Source organism: Dreissena polymorpha, chromosome 8, assembly GCF_020536995.1.
Source record: "Dreissena polymorpha isolate Duluth1 chromosome 8, UMN_Dpol_1.0, whole genome shotgun sequence".
NCBI classification, from domain to species: Eukaryota; Metazoa; Mollusca; class Bivalvia; order Myida; family Dreissenidae; genus Dreissena; species Dreissena polymorpha.
Window position 1 is genome coordinate 78,738,301 of NC_068362.1, and position 24,092 is coordinate 78,762,392.

The 24,092-nt window shown below is 35.1% G+C and overlaps 1 protein-coding gene and 2 long non-coding RNA genes across 3 annotated transcripts in view; all 3 read left to right on the top strand.

Annotated features, from left to right (window-relative positions):
* LOC127841902 (uncharacterized) overlaps positions 1-4,168 on the top strand; it is a 55,204-nt gene extending 51,036 nt beyond the window's left edge. Inside the window, exon 3 of the long non-coding RNA XR_008031404.1 lies at positions 4,122-4,168. This is a non-coding gene — a long non-coding RNA (uncharacterized LOC127841902). The remainder of the gene's footprint in view (positions 1-4,121) is intronic.
* On the top strand, positions 1,637-4,098 carry LOC127841904 (uncharacterized). The gene is made up of 5 exons (XR_008031407.1): positions 1,637-1,775; positions 2,676-2,761; positions 2,986-3,051; positions 3,204-3,438; positions 3,649-4,098. It is a non-coding gene; the product is annotated as an uncharacterized LOC127841904 (long non-coding RNA).
* A 2,255-nt stretch (positions 4,169-6,423) lies between the features above and the next one.
* Positions 6,424-22,978, top strand: LOC127840662 (uncharacterized). Its single transcript, XM_052369075.1, has 16 exons — positions 6,424-6,427; positions 9,751-9,867; positions 9,949-10,353; positions 12,530-12,604; positions 14,470-14,537; positions 15,904-16,031; positions 16,626-16,791; positions 17,113-17,278; positions 17,367-17,632; positions 17,831-17,979; positions 18,877-19,042; positions 19,286-19,442; positions 20,086-20,318; positions 20,919-21,079; positions 21,923-22,110; positions 22,788-22,978. The coding sequence occupies exons 1-16, from the start codon at positions 6,424-6,426 to the stop codon at positions 22,976-22,978; spliced, it is 2,640 nt and encodes an 879-aa protein (XP_052225035.1).
* Positions 22,979-24,092: the final 1,114 nt, after the last annotated feature.

Consider the following 24,092-nt stretch of genomic DNA (forward strand, 5'->3'; position numbering starts at 1 on the left):
GTGACAGGGAAAGTCAAAAGTTTGCGGTAAAAGAGCGAATCGAGTTTAGACGCATACTGTTGTTTTCGGGAATCGATCGAGTCGGGATTAAACGTAATTATGCGAGAAAGGCTTAAACAAAGTAAATATTGATCGTTAGAAATCATTTTATAGCTGGGTTATCTTAAGAGTCATAACGAATCCCTCCAAAAAATCACAACCGGCCCGGATGCTTGAAAAAACATGTGGAAAGTAAAATTTTAATAATGGTTACAAGTACTAATCATAAATGCATTTGTAATCATATATATTCACATATTTTCGTGCGGATTTTCAGTAAAATTCCTTCATAATGAATATTGGGCAACATTTTGGCTCCTGCGGTTTGTCAAATTTAGTTTGGACCAATTTGCATACGAACTTGGAATATAAGTTTCTTCAACTGACAATTTACCATCATGTTTTACTCAGAAATACGACCACTCAAGTCATTGCTGTTTGGCTGGTCGATCATCGAATGATCCGGGGTATAACTTGACAGAAATGTACAATGGTAAATATGAATTTAACATAATTTGTGCACAATTCCTTAAAACGGAATGACTGGTCATACTTCTTTCAAAATGTGTGCGTCCTTTGAATGCATAATAACATAGCTTCACTTGCAATATTTCTGCATGCTTAACACAGGACGCGGTGATGTATAATCACCGATAGTGATTATATGAGACATTTTATCCTATACAAAACAGTTCACGAGTTTCACTTCCGGTTTTTTACAATTCTGCAACGTTTGAAATAAGCATCAACATCTTCCTTTATCTGTCAGGTCTCATTTTCATCATGGACAGCGATGTCTTTGAAAAGATAACACCATATTTCCGTTGAAGTCGTTGTTTGATAATAAATAATATTCAGGTTGGTTCACAAGTACTTCAATAAGTTTCAGTCAAAGACAAGTATGCATGATACCAAATGTTTATCTATCATTTAACCATATTATTCATTACACACACAAAGATGTTGCATAACAAAGTCACAAACCTTATTGAAATACATACCTCATTTCCATGTAGCCTGTCTGACAGAGTCTGCTGAGGAGATCATGGATACTTTTTGCATGGATCTTGCCACGCGAATCTCCATATTCTTGAAGTTGGGGTTAATTGTGATAGTAACATTTGATGTCGACAAAATGTTATTAACCCTCCATGGACCTAAGATGTTGTCGATCTATTGAAAAGATAATACATATGTATGAATGTGAATTTGGATGACCACAATAAATTATGTGTGAGATCACATAAGAAGTGATCCTTGGATCATCATTTTCAGAATAGTTTTTTGGAAAATAAGATACTTGTTTTGTTTGTTCGAAGAAAAATACATCAATTGATCATACACGATAAAACAAATTGTCATTGAGTTCCACGTATTTACACCATCAATATTACACAAGTGTTCCTTTCATGTTATCTTTTCTTTTAAAACATGTCAGCAAATAGTTGGCTGATTGTAAAGTAAACATTTACTATTGCATCATCCAACAACTTCAATACCTGGACTGCAGGTGAGTTTAAATGAGACGATATGTAGTGCTCAGTACACGTTCAAAGACGCATGTTTGCTATTGCTCATATCTATTAATAAACTTCCTTTTACATTAATTTACAGGTGCATTGTGTTTTTCTATCATTTGGTTAATTATACAACTTTGGATCTAAAACAAAACGTCAAATTGGATATTAAATTACAGTACCACAATGAAGACTACATAAAGGCGTGTACACTTTAAGGTTAATATTAACAATGATTATTTGATTTCTTATTAAAATTATTAAGACATGTACCGTACATGGAAATCGAAAGTTAACATTTTATACATGTGTACATTTTTAATTGTCCTTGAAAGTAGTAAAAACAATGATACACCGTGTTGAGGAATCGAATGCCTTCTTTATTTTAACAAATTGTAATCTTTTTCAATGGTTTTACTTTTGTTTCATACCTCATGATGTCCTACTTTGTCATCCCACCAATATATAACATGAGAAAACGTGTAACTAACTACACTGCTCTTAAAGAGACCTTTTCACGTTTTGGTAAATTGAAAAAATAAAATATACCAAAAAAAATGTTTCAGATTCGCAAATTTTCGTTGTAGTTATGATATATGTGAGGAAACAGTAATACTAAACGTTAACCATGTTCTTAAATATGCATATAATGGATATTTGTAAAATATTAGATTTAAAAACCTGAAAATTATAAAGCGTTGCAACGCGAAACGATTGAATAATTTGGAATGTTCTGTGGATGTCGATATATGTTGTGCCACTACAAGGACTGCTTACATAAAGTATAAAATAATCATGTATTGTGTAAGCACGGATGGCCGAGTTGTCTAAGCGTTAAACTTTTACTCTAAGTATCAGTGGTTCGAGCCCACTTGAGGGTTACCTTTATTCTTTCTTTAATTTTATTGTTGTTTATTACGGGAGCTTTTGAGATCCAATGTATAAAATTATCAATATAAAGCATTTAATGACAAACTTCAATACAAGCCAAAATCTGTGAAAAGGTCCCTTTAAATAAAGTTTGTTTTCGCATGAATACATATTTTATGTCTGTAATTTAAATCATTGTATGTGACAATCTCATTCATGTTTATCATTCAACACTGCCTGGATAAATAGCTGGTGGAGGTGAATATAAGCGATTTGTTTACAAAGAAAGTGATCCGACATAGGATTATCTCGAGTAATCGAGTAAGAAAAAGCAGGTATATTGTATTTAATTCTTGTATTTTTTTTAACTTTTGACTGAGTTGAATGAAATGCGCATTTTCTTGTTCCTTGTTCAATAAAGGAGAATGATCTTTAAAAAGTGAGTGCCGTATAACTCTATTAACTGAAAATGCCTACCATAGCTTATCCGTACACGTGCTAATCAATTTTATATCTACACGCTTTACAACCTTATCTGAAAATGTAATTGCCTTTGCAGGAAAGAATGAGGGCAATCTGTTCAACCTGGAAATATGTTAAAATAATGAGCTATGCATTCATCTTGGTGAGTTTATGTAATTGAGCATCATTGCTATGTGTATTTTAATAAAACCATTTGTACATGTTGTGTATAAATATTTAATTTTTGTACATGTATAGGAATCGTAAAACAGATATTAATACTTATCAGTAAAGTTAGTTATTCATATCTTAAAGGCTGTTGTTCATCATTCGACAACATACGAGTTAAAAGAGCGCCCTGACTGTGAATGGTATTGTAAGAAAGTACAACAATGGGACGGCTCATGTCCTGTATATGGGTCCTGTCGGTGGTATTGTCAGGCAAAACGCAAAGACTGCACCCCCAGTACACGATATCATTGTGCCAGAGATTTGCACAACAAGGCCTTATTCATTGAAACGTGCGCAGCAGAAATATTATGTTTGGCAGGTATGCGCAATTTAATCATAATCTTTATATAATGATTTTCGGTCATGATAATATGTAGAAAATATACCGATGAGTATTGTGAAGTATCATGATTATAGCGAAAATTTTAAACCGACGTTTTATTTTGACATTTAAGAATGTTCAAGTGTTGTTTCAAGAGAAAACAACGATAAATATTATTTGCTGTATGTTTGCTTGATATTTTTATAGGAGAAGAACCTCAAATATCTTTACAACAGAGTGGCAAAGCTTATGTGTATTGCCGACCATGTTACCGACAAAACATGTACAATGGTCGACATAACACATCATCGGCGGTTTTTAGTGAATGTCCTGCTATAAAAACAAACTTGTGTGTGAAGGCTGAGCACAAGGTTGACTGTGACAAAACTTCATATTTGGAACTAACAAAAACTGACGGATATTGTCGATGTGACACAAGAAATGGTTATGCAGCGCAATCAGAGGAAATGTGTTTTTATCAAAATAAACGCTGCTTCAAGAAGAAATGTCCCGAAGGCAAAGTTCTTTCTTTGAGTGAGTCTTTTTTTTATACTTTATTTGAAATGAAGCATATTAATGAAATTCAAGCATATAAAGTAGATTCGGAGTTAACAATCTTTATTCTTAGTGTCAACAAAGCTTTTGTTAATAAATGTGCAATTGCTTTCCTATTCTTCAAGATTACACGTGTGTAAATGAATGCCCCGTCGGATTCGCAAGATCAGATGAATCTGATATTTGCAACAAACTGAAAAGGTACGTCTGTGACTGTGTTTATGATGTGTTTTTTAAGTATAGGTATAAATGACGTTGAAAGTGAGTTTTAATAGTAATGTTTAAACGTGTAAATATTATCTAGTTTCGTTTCAAGATCATTATGCGAGTTGTAACAGTATTTAATTCATTTCCAAAATAATTAAGGCACTTCATGCCTATGTGCTCCACATAAATATGAACACGTTAACACCTGCATATGATTCAAAAACTTCAATGTTCATAATGTTCATGTTGTTGATAATTAAGTAGTTAGTGACATATGATGGCATTTTAATATTAAAACAAATTTTAAATAAACGTGATCATCAATGTTATAAAGTAGTTCCTTATGGATGAGTGCATGCTGATATTCTCATTTGCATGAAGCTCTGTTCTTTGTTATAGTTCTGACCATGAAATCGCGTCCGTATTTACAACTGTTGTTGAAGACAAGGACACAACTTTGTCTACCGGTATATGTACAATTAGTTATGTAATCTTAAGTAAAACGAACACCTGGCTATTGAATAGTAACAAAATGCAATGAATTATGTTTAAAAAAGTGTTGGTTTTGTATGTAAATATCATACTCATATACCACATTTTCATTACAATCAATTGTATAGTATCTTAAAAGATTTGTCATTTCATGCACTCTTTTGAGTATTTGTTAAAGTCCTGAGGCACAGTTAGGAATAAGTGGTCTTCTTGTGATTTCTTCGTATATTGGCGTTCTTTGTAAATTACCGTCTTTTAATCATGAAAGCATTGGCACAAATAAATCATTTGCTGTACTGAAAGTTGAATATAAGATTATATTTTACAAATATTGTTCACGATTTTTAATTTTATTTGATACCCTTATGCGAATTTAAAAAAACGATTAATTCATGAGATTATCAAAATGTAAAAAACTAAAATGAAAAAACAACAACAACATGATATATCTTTTAAAAAAGCTTATTGTAGAAAGAAAAACGATGTGTTCACTTTAAGAAACATTCAAAAATGTTTAGTCATTTCATACTTCGACCTGATTTCAACAAAAAACGTCATGAAATGATGTCCCAACGATTGATTTGTTGACGATCAAATATCTTACACATATAAACAACACAACTATTTATCAGTTTGAGTTTATTTAAACTATAATTTCCGAACCGATTTTGAAAGAGTCCTTCTTGCGAAAATATAATAATATAATTTAAGCCTACTTGACGGTAAAACAATTGAAGACCTGCACATATTTGGTCTTATAACAAAGTTTATCATTTTATACACGTTTTAAGTAACTTAAAGAACATAAATCTCACGACATATTTCATATTTTAACTGCCGTGCGTTTACATTAGCATAAATATTCAACATGTATATAGCGAATACAGCGAATAAAAGAAAGACATGTAATAACAATACATTTTTGTAAATATAATATCGGCTCGTTCAATATTTTATTGGTGTTGTGTGCTCGTCTTAATATTATTGTGATGTTGCCATGTGTAAATATGTAGTTTAATTGTAAAGCTCAATTTCAAAGATGTTATTATTTTGCAATTGACATAATTGTTCTTTCAGAAAAATCTCCGAATGAGTCAATGCCGAATATACGAATATTCCAAGTGGTAGTCACGGGAGCATCTTTATTAATTGCAGCCTGTATAGTTGTATTCTTTTTTAAACAGAAGACAGGTAATTTCAAGTTCAACTTTTAATATATTCAGATTAAATACGATAGTATCTTGATGCAAAAACACGCTTCATGTTACTTTTCACTAGATTAAGATTGTCAGCCCATCCACTACAAATTCAAACCGGTCGTTATGCAAGATAAGTTTCTAGATATTAAGATACTGCATTTGTTGCGATTCGACCGACATTGAAGATGAATTTCTTTTTACTTGCATTTGCCCGGCGTTTAGAAACATTAGAAAAAAAACATAAAACACATATTACAAAAGGTCATCATTGTATAAATATTTAAATTTACTGCAATCGAATTATAAAATAGAACTTATAAAAGAATGCCTTTTGTAAAAGAATCACTTAAAGTACAAATATCTATTATTAATGCAAGAATACTTTAAATGTTCATCCTCTTTTTTCATTTTCTTTTTTTCTGTTTTGTTGTAATTATATTTAATTTGTGCTCACGCCACTTTGTTTGATAAGTAATTGCTTTGTAAAAATATATAAAACTTCGTTCCTATTACTATTTTCTTTTTCATAATGCGTTGTTGAAAATTTCTGTCTGTCTGTCTGTCTGTCTGTATGTCTGTCTGTCTGTCTGTCTGTATATCTGTCTGTCTGTCTGTCTGTCTGTCTGTTCGTCTGTCTGTCTGTGTGGCTGTTTCTCTGTCCGTCCGTCCGTCCGTCCGTTAACATTTGCTCGTAAACACTCTAGAGGCCACATTTCTTGTCTCATCATCATGAAACTTGGTCAGAAGCTTTGCCCCAATAAAATCTCGGCCGAGTTCGAAAGTGGGTTGTGCCGGGTTAAAAATTAGGTCACTTGGGCCGGTATTCACCAACCGATTCTTAGACTTAAGAATAGAGAATAGACTTAGAATCAAGAAAAATGTGTTCAGTGTTTGAACATATACAGGCCTCCACTGGTGATTATGTCATTAACAAAATGTTCTATATGAAGAATAATATAGATAGAGATGTTAACTGCAGAGTTTGACTCAAAATTAAAGAAATTCTTGAATATTCTAATTTAAAGAATTTTCTTTATTCTTAGACATAAGTCTAAGAATCGTTTGGTGAATACGGGCCTAGGTCTAAGAAAAGAAAAACCTTGTAAACACTGTAGAAGTCACATTTGATGTTCAATCTTCATGTAACTTTGTCAAAATGTTTGTCTTAATGATATCTTGATTGAGTTCAAAAGTGGTTCCGGTCTGTTGAGAAACATGGCCGCCAGTGGGCGGGGCAGTTTTCCTTATTTGGCTATAGAGAAACCTTGGAAACACTCTAGACGTCACAATTTTTGCCCAATCATCATGAAAAGTGGTCAAAACATTGATTTAATTGATATCTCGGACGAGTTCTAAAATTGTCCAGATCGGTGATAAAAAACATGGCCGCCAGTGGGCGGGGCATTTTTCTTTATATGTATATAGTGGCAGTTTTTCCTATTTGGCTATAGAGAAACCTTGTAAACACTCTAGAAGTCACAATTTTTGCCCAATCATCATGAAAGTTGGTCAAAACATTGGTTTTATTGATTTCTTGGACGAGTTTGACAATGGTTCGGATCGGTGAAAAAACATGGCCGCGAGTGGGCGGGGCATTTTTCTCTATATGTATATAGTGAAAACATATTAACACTCTAGAAGTCACATTTTTGGCCAAATTTTCATGAAATTTGGTCAGAACATTTGTTTCCTTGATACGAAAGTTGAGTTCAAAAATGGTTTCGGTCAATCCTTGTGATTGAACACTATGGAAGTCACATTTTTATGCCCCCCCCCCCTTCGAAGAAGAGGGGGTATATTGTTTTGCTCATTTCGGTCCGTATGTCTGTCCACCAGATGGTTTCCGAATGATAAGTCAAGAACGCTAAGGCCTAGGAACATGAAACTTCATAGGTATATTGATCATGACTCGCAGATGACCCCTATTGATTTAAAGGTTACTAAATCAAAGGTCAAGGTCACGGTGACTCGAAATAGTAAAATGGTTTCCGGATGATAACTCAAGAACGCTTACGCCTAGGATCATGAAACTTCATAGGTACATTGATCATGACTCGCAGATGACCCATATTGATTTTGAGGTCACTAGGTCAAAGGTCAAGGTCACGGTGACCCAAAATATTAAAATGGTTTCTGCATGATAACTCAAAAACGCTTATGCCTAGGATCATGAAACTTCATAGGTACATTGATCGTGACTCACAAATGACTCCTATTGATTTTCGGATCACTAGATCAAAGGTCAAGGTCACGGTGATCCGAAACAGTAAAATGGTTTCCGGATGAAAGCTCAAGAACGCTTATGCCTAAGATCATGAAAGTTCATAGGTACATTGATCATGACTTGCAGATGACCCCTATTGATTTTCAGGTCACTAGGTCAAAGGTCAAGGTCAAAGTTACCCGAAATATTAAAATGGTTTCCGGATGATAACTCAAGAAAGCTTATGCTAAGGATCATGAAACTTTATAGGTACATTGATCATGACTTGCAGATGACCCCTATTGATTTTCAGGTCACTAGGTCAAAGGTCAAGGTCACGGTGACTCAAATTAGAAAAATGGTTTCCGGATGAAAACTCAATAACGCTTACGCCTAGGATCATGAAACTTCATAGGTACATTGAAGTGACCCAAAATAGTAAAATTGTTTTACTCAAGAACGCTTATGGCTAGGATGATCAAACTTCATAGGTACATTGATCATGACTCGCAGATGACCCCTATTGATTTTCAGGTCACTAGGTCAAAGGTGAAGGTCACAGTGTTTCAACTTAGAAAAATGGTTTCCAGATGATAACTCAAGAAGGCCTATGCCTGAGATCATGAAACTTCATAGGTACATTGATCATGACTTGCAGATGACATGTATTGACTTTTAGGTCACTAGGTCAAGGTCACTGTTACTTGACACAGTAAAATGGTTTCTGGATGATAACTCAAGAAAGCTTACGCCTAGGATCATGAAACAATATAATGGTCAAGTTGATAGAATTTAATTATAAAATCAATCAAAAATGGAATTTATCATGTAGATGTTTTGAACACCTTATAACTTTGTTATCCATCTGACATGTGTGCATTATAATCATTGCATCTTTTTAGCTCACCTGATTGCTCAGGTGAGCTTTTGTGACCGGTCTTTGTCCGTCGTCTGTCCGTCCGTTCGTCCGTCCGTCTGTCTATCTGTCTGCCTGTCTGTCTGTCTGTCTGTCTGTCTGTCTGTCTGTCTGTCTGTCTGTCTGTCTGTCTGTCTGTCTGTCTGTCTGTCTGTCTGTCTGTCTGTCTGTCTGTCTGTCTGTCTGTCTGTCTGTCTGTCTGTCTGTCTGTCTGTCTGTCTGTCTGTCTGTCTGTCTGTCTGTCTGTCTGTCTGTCTGTCTGTCTGTCTGTCTGTCTGTCTGTCTGTCTGTCATAAAACAATATACTACTATCAAAGTAGATCATTCGGCAATTTATTATTTGACAGGTAAATGTTTACATTTGGTGCTTAGTCATCCGGGGAAATCAATAACGCATTTTAAGCAAGGTAAATTTACAAAAGAGTACAACAACAACTGACTACATTAATTTGATTTATAAGGATTCCGTGGTAACGTAATATACAGCATTATATTACGGAATTCAAACAATCGTACGATTCTTGTCAGTTTCAGTTTACATTAAGAATGGATTAAACCAGAATTTAGACACTAAGCAACTTGTTCAGCCCCGACATGAATAAACAATAGTTTCAAAATTATTACCAGTAAGACGAAATGAAAATTTGAATCAACTTATTTCACTAAATTTATTATATAAGCAATGTCAAATGTATTTGTTTTCCGATATTATTGTATTTAACAAATTCGTGTTTCAGAAAAGATACCGTTGCAAACGATTGAGGCGGACGAGAAAAAGCAAAAAGTGTTTGCCTTACATTCTACCATATCCCCTGCAGATAAGTTGGGCATTGTGACTGATCATTTTGGCAAAGGTATGTCGTTTTAACGTATTTTTTAAAAACCGATCACCCTCACATGACTAATATAATCTACACGATGAACATATTTTGTAGGTGTCCAAGAAATTAACACTGAGACAAAGATCGCGAGCGGCAAGTCTGTGGACACCGAGACAAAGATCGCGAGCGGCAAGTCTGTGGACACCGAGACAAAGATCGCGAGCGGCAAGTCTGTGGACATCGAGACAAAGATCGCGAGCGGCAAGTCTGTGGACACCGAGACAAAGATCGCGAGCGGCAAGTCTGTGGACACCGAGACAAAGATCGCGCGCGGAAAGTCTGTGGACACCGAGACAAAGATCGCGAGCGGCAAGTCTGTGGACACCGAGACAAAGATCGCGAGCGGCAAGTCTGTGGACACGGAGACAAAGATCGCGAGCGGCAAGTCTGTGGACGCCGAGGAAAAGATCGCGAGCGGCATGTCTGTACCAACCTCGCATAGACCTAGAGAAGTGCAAAGTAAGCCAACCGATGGATTAGTAATCAAAACAAATGAATTCAAGAACATGCTCTCATTTGCTTCTACACCGAATTCTTTCCACGAGTTTGTAATTTAAATTTCAACTAATCTATTTTTTGCCAAACGCTTATTTTTTTAATAATCGCTTCACTTTCTGGAGAACATGTGGGCGCAATAACAGATCATTTTTTGCAATTTTATATAATTTTCTTAGCAACTTGAAATTTGAATTATACAACCAGAGTCCTCTTTTCATAAATCAATGTAAGTAACATGACAATCAGTAAAGCTTACGTGCATCGTGTTTAGAAATGGCGACACAAACAATATTTATAAATGTCATTGAATTTGCCGAGTCGAATCCTTTATTAAAATCATGTCTCTAGTGATACACTATTAATAGTTTTTGTTCATTAAACTTGGTACTAAGACAGTCAATTTTTAACGTAAGTACCATATGTTCGTGATTTCAGTTGTAGGTAAATCCTTTTTAGCCAAATGTACGATAATCTCGTCATTCGGCGTTTTCCGGTCCTTGTCGTAGATAAAGTACGGAATGATAAGCTCATTGCATTTGAAAATGAATTATAAGTTCAATTGAGATTCAATAAAGAAAACACAGATTAATAAAATAATGGATCTTGAAATATATACTTCGATTTGGTTTCTTGTATGGTTGTGTTTATTTATTCATTCAGGGTTTAATGTACAGGCATAGTTAACATCAATAACGTTCTTTTAATTTATCAATTGTTGGAGGTTCGTAAGAACATAATTGTTTTAATAGTAAGAACATGTATGCAAGTTAACTTGAAAGATTAATAAATATTGTTTAAAATGTGATTTTATGGATTAGTTTTGAAATATGTCGTTTAAAATCATAACTTTGTGAAACAAATTATATTATAAACAAACACTTAAATGAAAGCGGTATAAAAGACTTACCCCCAGGTCCATATTGTCACCTCCAATCAAAGGTACGCAGACTCATTTAAAGGGCGGTTCATGCTTGCGCTGTTTATGATAAAAGAAATTGAAATCAGTATTTTATAAAATGGGATATAATGGGGGCGTAATATTTGAATTTCTCTGTACAGTATTCTGCAGTTTTGTAATAATCGCCGAGAAACCGAACATCGCAAAGTGCCCTTCCGATGATCATAAATGCATTTGTTAATATTTTACCTCACATATTTTTTTTTCTTCTTTGCGAGTATTAACTACACAGGTCCGTTATTTTGAATAGTGCCCGGTAAATATGCGCACGCATCTAATCAGCGGGCGCTATTCAGAATGGCGCCCGCTGACTAGATGCGCGCGCATCTAATAGTGCCCGCTGGAATGTTAGTTATGTGTAATATTTGTGCAAGTTTTACACCGGAAAGATTTTTCATTACATACTTTGGGTAAACGCACGATTCTTTTGGCAGGTCACGAGTGTGTGTTTTTTTATTATGAAATCACATCTTTAAAAATACAAAAATTAAATGCAATATTTGGGATAAATGTTTTAAAAAAGACTCGCCAAAGTCTGTAGCCGTTCATTCAGCAACGTTTAGTGCATTCATTTTCTTGCATGATGTTGTCTCATTTTAAGTTGTTAACTGCTTAATTTGTTTCGTCGTTTCATACCTGTATAAACAGTACATCAATTCGACCACTCGACTGACGATAAGTACTGCTTCAAACTAAGACACGTAAGAAGTGTACGTAAGAGATGTGCAAAAGCTTTGTCCTGCATAAAGCATAAAATATACTGAGCGGAATTCTTGTGCATGTTAACACTTAATACATTGCCAATGCAACAGTCCATGAATTACTTCTACCCGTTTGGTATTGATTTTTGTTCAATAGATTTTATTTTGTTTTTATTTTTTAAAGTTTGTGGTCACCAATGCTTTATTATAATCGTTAAATGTTGGTGCCATGTTACATTATAAATCATATACAATATCAATGGTAATTGTTAACATCGGGAAACATTTAACTTATCTATTTCTATACCAAAAAACAAACAAAGCAGAAAAAACAAAGACTCTACATATATAGTAATGTCGTTTATCACCGTCTGTAACACAGAGCTTAACGATAACCAGATCACATACTAATATACTAATTAAATTATATTCTACAGGTATTGAAAATCGGTTCATTTGAATTGTTTATTTTTTGCAGCTGCTCGCATATTAGAGCACGGAACTTCAACATGCCCAGCCGTTATTACCAAAGCCTCAATCCACGACACTCAAGGTTTGTACATTTATAACGTTTGGCTATTGTATTTAAACGATAATTTTCTTGCTGAAGAATAACAACAACGAGAAAGCTTACCAGCTGGTGAAAGATCGGACGAGCATAACACAACGGCGGGACAAATCCGACACGATCAAGAACAAAGATGGCAAATGTCTGACGGAGGAACAAGACATCCTAAAACATGGCAAACATACTAAATCAGCATTGTACAACTACAGAGCCACCGATTACGCAGAAGTCCAGAATTCATTCGACAACGACGACTACTCCATCCCTCGTGAAAACGTTGAAACAGCAATCAGATCGCTGAAAATGGGTAAGTAAGCATGAACGGACACCATCAAGGAAGAGTTGGTGCCGGCAGGGGGGAGATAACCAGCACCTTACTGACCATCTGCAAAACGATCTTGCAGACATGGAATGGCCAATACCGTGGACGCTATCCCTCATCATCACCCTCCCAAAGAAAGTCAACTTACAAGTCTTACAGCCGTGCACGAACAATATAAATATCAGCCTCATCAGCCACCCGAGAAAAGAAGAGAGGGAGAAAGAGAGGCAGAAACGATGGGAAGATAACATCTTATAATGGACTGGGTGAATCAGTTCTCCAGCTAGGCCTAAATTTGAGGGCGCCCCGCCCTGCCCTCCCGAACCTCCGCCCTGCCCTCCCGAACCTTCGTCCTGCCCCCCCGAACCTCTGCCCTGCCCTTCCTAGGGCCCCCTGCCCTAAAAAAAAATATATTTTACATATGATAATTTATCTCTTATTACATAACAAGTAATTAATTTATTTCTCATTGTAGACATTATATTTAAATGGTTAAATAATAATGGGAATAATATATTCTAACAATTATTAATAACATATAAATTAACATGCAACAGGAAGCATTTTAGAAAAAATAGCGCGCTCGATAGTGCCCTTTTGACAAATTACTGCGCGTCGAAAGCGCCCTTTTGACAAAAAAGCCCCCTGCCCTTTTTAAATCCTAGATGGAGCACTGGTGAATACTTGAAGCCATGAGAATGTCCGAAAGACGAAAAGAAAGGAGAGGTTTGGTTGCCATGTCAGCTGTGGTGCCACAACGGTCGTACAGACTACGGGCTAACTGAAGTAGTGAACGAGTCGACTATTATCTGTACAACTACCTTCAAATGTTCGTAATATTGAAAAACACTCACGGGTTGATGTTATAAGAATTATGGAACGATGAAGTTTAAGGATCACGTTGGATGTAACAAGTGTCATTCTTCACTTATCATAATTAGTAATTTGTGGTATATGTTTTCAATTATAAAAGCTTTTTTGTTTGAAAGCCTATTTAAGATTGAATGTAGTAAACTGGGCTATGCTAGAAACAATATTTAAAATATATTAAACTGTTGAAAATAAAATATACCTTTAACATGAAATATTTACTTTTTATGTCGAAAGTCATTCGGTTTAACACACATGAACATTGTATTTGTTTCGCTTAGCTCCACAGGTACGTAAAGTTTCAGCGGGCCCGAGCGTTTGAACCAAAGTGAAATTTGCGCGATTAGCATAAATGATCACTTAACACTACGTTAGTAAAAGTAAATACTTTGAGCAATCAGGTCTTTCCTCAAAATTATATTGTTTGGTGATTTACTTGTATTAAGCAAAATCATAGTCTAGTTTAACTCGTTTAGAAAAAACAACATACCTACAACTAAAGTTTGGATAATTATATTAACATAAATAACATAAAACAAATGCTACTTAACAAAGTATTATTACAAACTAAATATTTTACAGACATCCTAACACTTAATTAGTTATTCCTGCTACAGTACATTATATAAAGTCTTGAGATTTGTTAACATTGTTCAAGCCCGAACGGATACAACGGCTGCACACAGGAGATCTTCAAGCTCGCAAACACAAAATTATACACCCCAGGTGAGTATTAAAGAATTTAAACAATTTAAAGTTTTGTGTATTTAAGATAATCATCTTAAATAAGGTTAAGTTTGAATACAACAATGTTGACTTAAACACAGTTGTCGGAACTGAGTTTCAAAACAATTAAATGTTTTAATAACGTTTTGAAAACTCTGTTGAATATAATCAAGAAAGCATTTCTCAGTGTTTCAAACAACAGTTCATTAAAAAATATATTGACATAAAAATATGTTGATAAAGCAGCAAACACAGTTACTACAGGACTTTTAGACGATTTTATAAAACAGTATCGCAATCTGAATACAAAGTAAACGTAACTTAAATTATGTCTTAACATATTTGTAAATGAAGCAAAATCGAATGTTTATTGATTTTTTAGCAGTTAAACTTTGAAATAACCAAATGTTTAAAGAGTTGTTTTCGTGATATTCGCTCTGAGTATTATTTGAAGTCACAAATCTTTCTATTACAATGTGACTTACACTCATTGTAAAATTCGTCCCCAAAGAAATAACCTTTACTAGATATAATGAGCTAATGTCTATACTTATTTGCTGTTGATGCCAAATTTGTCCATCTTTACAAGTTAGTTTCCTTTAAAAAAAAATGGCACCATCGACTGCAAAAGCGCGGGATCGGAAAACATCGTATCCGAAATAATTCTTCTTTTTAAGTGACGAAACATGCAGGTCATAAGGTGTAATCTGTGTTACCACTCATCATAATCTCAATAACGTTGTTAAGGGGAATAATTATTTTTCATGATTTCTGACAGGAAGGATTACATTAAATTTAAACAATTTAGGGCATGCTACATGTTTATTTTATGACTTTCAATACAAACTTAATGTCACTTGTTTAAATTTGTTAGGACATGATCATTTACTTCATAGTTTGATGACTGTGATATGTTGTGCGGTATTATATGTATGAATAAACCGTTAAATAAGACAAATCATAGCTAAAGCTGGTAAGCAATACATTACTCGAACTGGAAACAATATTCATGAAGATACAGTTTCTTAAAGCGCTTATATGTATGGCATACCGCAGTCTATGGGCGTCCAATGCTCAGGAGTTTAAATCGCAGCGGTAGAGTCACGGCATAGATATGATAGTTTTATCTATAATCCATCCTTTCACTGCAATGATCAAGCTCGTTCTACAGGCACATAGCTTTTTTCGTCCGGATTTTAATAGCTGATGTAAAACATTCTCAATCGACTTTGAATCGATATACAATACTTTTTATTTTCTTACATATTTTAATGCAATATGGTTTAATCAGCTATGCCTTTCTAATTAATTTAAACATGGTGGACATGAAACATGTCAATTGTAAAACAAAACACCTGAATTTCAGGATTGGTGTAAGGAGGCCTACGCAAGTTTAAAGAACAATGAAGGCTTTACTTTCGATCAAGGCTTTATGTATGACAACTTACAAGAGAAGGACGTTATGGAGCTGACCAACTGTGCCACAATTAATTCGTAGGTCTATCTGTGATAAAGAATAATTCAATATATATGCTTTATACCACACGCAACAAAGTAGACGGAGACTAACGCTGTTTGGTAACTTGGTTGTGCATCGTCGTCAGTCCGTCAATCTTGTCTGTCTCTTTGTCTGAATGTTTGTTTGTTGTAAAGTTGTCCTATGATATTACGTTGTGAATCTGTAAAATGAAGTTGTCCATTTGGAAAATGACGTGAATTACGAACATTTAAACAAATGCGCTGAATAATGTCCACGTTTAAACGTAGAGTTTCTAAACGAGAATATTATGCCTCACTTTATATAACGAAACGTGCCTTTGTGTCTGTGTGTGCGTGCGTGTGTGTGTGTGTTGGGGGGTGTTCATCAATATTTCGACAATGCGACATAGTCTAAAAATTACACATGTTAATTATATCATTGAATTGTTTCTTTAAGTCGTCAGTGTATTAACTTTCGGGGAAATGACCGCATAATTTGCATATGAACGGAGTTCTGCATACATAACATTATCTTTGTAGAAGCGAGTAGAATGCATAAAGTATAAGACGGATCGTAGACGGATATTTCACGTAAGATTATTATTACAGGATAGATATTGCTGGGTTTAAGACATATGGGATTCCTGGAGTGGAAACTGCGGATCTTTACCTACTGATTAGTCATCTTCTGTGTGGCAACAACAATTTGAAGGGCACTCTTCAATTAGCTGCTGCACGATATGGAATACAGCATTTTGATACATATCTTAAAGCGGTAATGCGATCTGTATTTGATATAGGGCGAACGTTTAAAAATAAAACATGTTTTCATATCATATTTTGAAAATATGTATTTTGACTGTGGTAGCTATTTATATAGTCATTTAATACATGACACATTGCATACTGACGTGCAGTGAGTGTTCTTTATCCCCCAAAAATACCAAAATCTTAGAAAATATCGACATTAATACATGTAGTATTTATTAATTTGGTTTATTAGAATTGTATCTTTTTGTGTAAGTAGATCTATTAAAATAATAGCAATCTACACAGTATATGCGCCACCCTTATGTGAATGTTTTTTTTATTTCAGCTGTTGAAAGAATTTAATCAGTCCAAAACTCCTTTGATTGAGGCCCGTATATTCTTCGAATTGCACGGCATATATTTTAACGATTTCACATCTCCGTTAACTGAGGAAAGTGTATGTATGGCGCTTGACAATTTATTACATCAACTAGCAGTTACTGGAAGTACAGGTACTTTTGATATTTTTAAAAAGTGTAATACATTCTAACATAAAATTGCCAACACATATGTCAATGACTTTCCATTATGCTATCGCAGGCCCGTTTCACGCAGCATTACTGGGTTGCGTTTTGCACTGTAACCTGACCCAACACTTCGAGAACAATCAATACCATGATCGAGACGTACGGACAACAGCAGGCTTCAAATTGGCTTTGGAATCCAGCCAGTCATGTTCACGAGAACTGCATATTGTTTGGATGAAGTCAGCTAACTATCCGCACAGATATTGTGTTATACCTGCGTTTACAAGTGATGGCACAAACATTGCAAAAGAAACCCACATTCCATACAAACACAATGAAGTAAGAATTGTTATCATAAAAATAGTTTACAGTTACTGTCAGAATATCATTTTATTGATAAGAGAACGAGATTTAACACGGAAACACGTGGATATTGGCATGCCAATTTGCAGTAAATGTGTACTTTTATATATTGTTTCAACGCTTTAGTCAATTTCTAGCGAATTCGAAGTAATTTGTGCTGTTATATTATTGCAGGGCATGGTCAAGACTCTGATAGAAAACATAAAAGAACAGGAACCTTACAAGTGGATAAGCTGCTTTGAAGTTTTTGAACAATCTAAAAAAGATATGTTTGACGACCTAAAAGGAATGGAATTTATTAAACCGGATCGAATAATTAGAACGTAAGCATTTAACTGTTTGAAAGTAGTTCTCTATAATGTAATTTGTGACGAAACATTGAAATGCATATGTATGGTGAATGTTCTATTTTTGACTGCGCACACACTGATTTGTAATGTTTTTAAGTTGAATTAATAGTAAACGACAAAAATACATGCCATCGCAAGTCCGTCGTCAAAAGCATCTTGTATAAAAGACAATGAAAACACTAAACTGTAGCACCAATGCCGATTGAAATAGGATCAAACAACAAAAACACATCAAGCAGTGTCAAATTTTTGTTTATTTATCCTTTCTCTTACAAAACGTACTTAAAGATATACCTGAAGAGTTTGGGTTTTATGGGACTTCACCGTACTACAATTGGTAACACTTTTAGCCACAAAATCTACATGCAGAAACATTAAAATAAATAAGTATTATAATTTGCGATCATTCTTAGTGAAAAAAGCCATTTTCAATCACTTAGAAATGTTCAAGAAGACCATGAAATTAATTATATGTATGTATTATATTGCGTGTAGAAACCAATAAACAGTTAACAGATATGCTACCATAAAAACAATTAAAAAAACTTACACACAAAAAATAATTGAAGAAAATAAAGTGAAGCCATAACAAGAAATCGTCCCCTGTTCTGGAGTTTCATAAATCTTATCTAAATGTGAAATGACGAAGACTTATTAAACTGTAAATACATTTTAATAATATTAAATGTTTATTACATGTTTGGTTTGATTGCAATCCTCTTAGGCTATACAGTTTATTATAAACATGTACGTGTATTGTGATTACTTGTGTGCTCAGGTTAAAGCCTCCATTTGTTTCCTATGGCTGTTCCAAATTTTAATGTGTTGATGGGTGTGCTTTATCTTTTCTCCTGTTTTAATGTATTTCAGGATCAATGTCCCTGGATATAAGGCATATACAAAACCCAGAGGAGGAAACACATCCGTGTACGAATGGTTGAGCCTCATGCTGTGCGGAGACCAATCTCTTATGTACATCTTAAGACTAGCAGCAGCAAGATATGCCATTAATCACTTTGAAACATATGTAGATAAGGTATCGATAAGAATCTTGTTTTTCGGCTAAATGTTATATATTATACTAGTTCATGGTCATTTAATAAAATCGTATAATTTTGTTTATTTAACTTCTTCCGCCATTAATTGAGAACAAATTAACTAGAAAAGTAAAAACTATAAATATACTAACCTATACATTTTTTCCGCAAACAAAATATGTGAGCAGCACTTTTTAGTAAGAAAATACATTATTTAATAATGCTGATGTATTTATTTGTAGCTAAACGATAAATTCAATGGCGATTTTTATGCGGCTAAAACCTTCTTCAAGTCACATGAAATAGGTTTTGCAGAGAAGGAAAGAAACGTTAAAGGATGTGTGTCCGTTGCATTTCGCAACTTAGTGAACGAAACAGTGAACGCGAACAAAGGGAATGGTAAGAACGGAATATATGTATACAGCATGACGCTATAAAAATGTAAATATGGAATGTATCACAAGCCAAGTAGACAACATTAAAAACATTAAAGTAACAAAATAACTAAATCAAAGCTGTCAATCTTACTTGACACAGCAGACGCTTAGCTAACTCAACTACGGTCGCCGTGAAGTAGGGGATAATGTGTTTGCATAGCTATCGGGAGGTCACGGGTCCGATCCCCAACGTGGGAGATCTCCTCCCATATACACCAAGTACTGATTCTACCCAGGAAATGGTCTCGAGAGCGTTTCGCTTAACCTTAGGCGCTCGATTTAAGTTAACTGGATAGTTTTCTTCTAACTCGACGATTCCCTCTCCTGTGTGAATCCAATCCAATTTTAATCCATATACCGAAGAACAAGTTGTCACATCCATTATAACAAATGTTCGTGTTTGTGTCGATTGACCAATATAAGAGATTTATTGGCGAGGTTCACGCCAACCAGCTTACTAACGAGATGATCACATAATATGAATAGGTCAATTAATAGTACGCTTTACAAATTTGGTATTATCAGTGTGCATTCCAAAATAAAAACAGTATTTGATTTGAACGTAAACCGAACCAATTACTCATTTTATTTGTGTGTTTTTTCAGCGCCGTTTTACGTTGAATTTTTGAGTGGCGTATTAAACCGTAAAATCATCCAACACTTTGAGAATAATACGTTTGACGGCCGACATGTAGAATCAATTTGCGGTCTTGACGTTTCATTAAAGACAGAATTATCCAGTGATCGAGAACTGCACATGTACTGGATGAAGTCATCAAATCAACTCACTTATCAGATAGTCCCTTTGTTTCCATGTAATCCGAAAAGCAATGGAAAGGTAAAACATTGACTTATTGATGTGTTAAAAACAAGACATGTCTGTATCAAATAAAACTGCCTTTTGTTTTATGTAATTATAACTTGTTGTAATTATAACTTCGTTTTCATTTGTAAATAAGCTGATTGTAAAATATAAATATTGCATTCATTTGATACATTTCATCACTCCATTTTGTATAACTTAATACTCATTTTTATAATAAATCAGTGGTCTAAAATATGTTTGGGGATATAACATATTATGTTTTGGATGACCTGCTGTTGTTCTAAATAGATAATGCGTATGATCTTAAACAATTAATAAATTGTGGCTACAATATCCATGAAAATCGAGTTTATTGTAGTTTATTGTAGCAAAGGCTTGTGTCGAGCGGCAAATGCTGTTGCCGGGTTTGTGTTCTATGCTTTGTTTAAAACTGCTGTTATAAGTTTCGTGTTTAATGCTAATCACAGCAAAATAGTTAGTTTAATAACATAAACATTGGAAATGAACCCTTAGATGTTTTCATACTTTAAATTGTGTTCCATTTATGACGTTAGTTAATTGCTAGTGTTGTCTCTATTCTTTAAAGTTTAAGTTTTCATAAACTATTTGCAGGACTTATGCGGAGATGTATACAAATTATTGATGGGACAGGTGACCTTTGAGTCCGGAAGCTGTTTACAAGTGATAGATGCACACGGGATAAATGTATTTGAGGAGCTGAAAGAACATGCCATTTTAAAACCTACAACGGTTGCCAAGCGGGTCATAAATACGTACGTTAGTTTGAGTCATGTTATTCTAATTAAATTGTATTAAAGTATCTTGTGCATGTATTAGAAAATTGGCATTTTAAACAAATTGCCATAGATTTTTTTTTAATATATACAAAAATAACCAAAAAGCACTGTTGCAGTAAAAAATAAGTTAGATGCTCATCATATTGTTTAATGTATATCAATAAAATAGCGTTAATCATTCGCTTATAAATACTGGGAAAATGGTCGCGCACAAACTTTTGCTTCCAGAGGGTCTGGGCCCGAACCTCGGGAAAGGATATTTTCATTCAACTTATTTTTTCTGGCCTTAAACTATCTTTAATTCCATTCGAAATATTTATAATTAAATAATTGTGATGTAATATTATAACAAATAGAAAAATCTGGGATCAAGTTCCGTGAAAGAGGGCGCGTGGGGGGAGGGTAATCAAGTTATATCAAGGCTACAAATTGACGGTCATAATTGTACCTAGTTCATTAACGACAGTTAACATGTTACTAAATACCAAACTCAATATCAGGTTGTTTATAAAAATGCTTCTCTGTATCCTATATAAGTCGTGAGCTCAATCCATGATTGAGGTTTATGTTTTCAGACAATTTTTGCCAATTTCGTTGTTATCAGCTATTGTGCAATGTATATTACTTTTTTATTTATTCTATACACAAGTTTCAGAAATGACTGTATCAGAGTATTTTTATTATAATATCATTTATCTAATATGCACACAAGTTTTTTAGAGAGATATGCATTTTAATTGTACTTGATAGTCGACAAAATATACTTATATTTGCCAACAAAATTGATGATTATAAATCTTATTGATTGATACTTGATAGCATAACAATCCCTGGGTATATTGGCTATGAAAGGACCGACGGGGAAACCACGTGTCTTTACGAACATACTAGTCGTCTACTGTTTGGGAATACAGAGAAGAAATTTATCTTGCGGTTGGCTGCAATAAGATACGCTCTACAAAATTATTCAAAATATGTTAAACAGGTTTGTAAAAAGCATATTCATGGTTCAGTTTTCAAATATTTTATATAACTTGATATCTATTTCACATTCAAACTTCAATAAAGATATCGGGTAGGTTTTCAAAGCATAATTTCAATCATGATTACCATCATCATCATTAGCATCATCATCATCATTCCATTGACCGTTCTGGCCGTTGGGGGGATGAGGGATAACGATACCGATATCCTCCTCCAGATAGGTCTGTTGTGGGCTACTGAGAGTAATGTATCCATGAGGAGGGCCTTCAATCTTTCACATTGTCCATCTAGCGTTTCTTTTGATAACTCGAAGGTGACCTTGTTTTGGCGTGCCCTGGATTACAGTTTTGCACAGTGAGTCTTGTCTAGTGACGTGTCCTTACCAAACCAGCTTTCGTCGTTTGATAGTTGCAAATAGAGGCTCTTGTGGGTTTAACAAGTGTTGCAGTCATGATCCGAACGTATTCTTGTGATCAATGTAGTGATGCAAAGCAGTCTTTGGATACACTTATGTTCAAAAGGTTGTACCCTGTGTTCCCTGTCCGCGTGAAGCGTCTTTGTCTCGCATACGTACAGTACGATGTAGACTAAAAGGGACTTGCAGAGCCCGTTTTTGGTGAGGAAACTGATAGAACTACTTGTCCATAACTTGCCAAGTCTAACAACTGATTCGCTATGAAAATTGTTATTCGGACCTCAGTGTTACTGGTACTATCCTCTGACAGGAATGATCCCAAATGCTTGAGGCTGCTGACTTTTGCCTGGTTTCTGCCGTTCATGGTGGTGTTTGCACCTGTGTTAGTCATGCTGTTCATCACGATCTTCGACATCTTCAGTGCTGGCATCCATCACTTCTCTTCAGTAGAGTATGTTGATGAGGTATTGGGGTAAACTGTTGGTGCCATCCATAAAGTCAATATCACAAGCGAATCTCAAAGTTGGTTATGGGTCTTCCAAAGATGGAAAAAGAGCTGTGGTGGTCTTGGAGGGTCTCTTGCGTGTTCAATGAAAAGGTTTAATAGGACGGGAGATAGCAGACATCACTGACCGACGGCCACTGAAAGAGTCCCCCTTCTGTCCGTTGAGAATAACTACGCTGCTAGCGTATCCGTAGAGTTCTTGGATGAATTGCACCAACCCTATGTCAATGTTGAATCCTCTCATAAGATATTTTAGTCCATCATGCCTCAGGTAATATCTTAAAGTCGATGAAAATTTGGTAGAGCTCACGATGGTTCTGCATGTGTTCTCAATGATCACGCTGTAGTTGAAGATTGGTTCAACTGTGATACGCCCAGCTCTGAATCAAGCCAGAACATCCGCCAGATGTCTTCAATCTTATTAACCATTCAACTGACGATGATGCGTAGCATGACCTAGCTGGGGTTACTGATGAGGCTAATGGTGCGGTCGCTCTTGCACAGCTTGAGATGCTTTTTTTCGGTATGGTAATGACTAGAGAATGGTTTCACTATTTGGGCTACTACTTCTCCCCCCCCCCCCCCCCCAGATCGTTTGGCATAGTCGGAAGTGATGCTGTTCAATCCCGGCGATTTTCCTGGCTTAAGTCTCCTCCACATCTGTCTTATTTTGGACGGACTTTCGTCGCCCGCATCTGGTCAAGAATCGTTATGAAGGAGAGTAGGGTATGGTAAAAGCGGGCAGTTATATAGGTGGCTACAGAATTCAGAACACCTGTTCAGGACTGCGACACTCGCTGTATGGAGGTTTCTGTCAGCGTCTTCTATAAATCTGGCATTGGGCTGACTGGTCTTCATTTGGGCCTTACAAGTGCTGTAGGCATTGTTACTGCTGTGTGTGGTCATCTCATTGTCAATGTTGATACATTGCTTCTCAATTCATTCTTCTTGACCTATTTCATCTTCTTCCTAACCTTCCTTTTCGTTTTCTGGTATTTTGTCCTAGAGGCCGGGCTGGTGTTTTTCTTATACCTCAACTCTCTTATTTTGTCGCTGAGGTCCATGATTTCGGTCGGCACTGATTG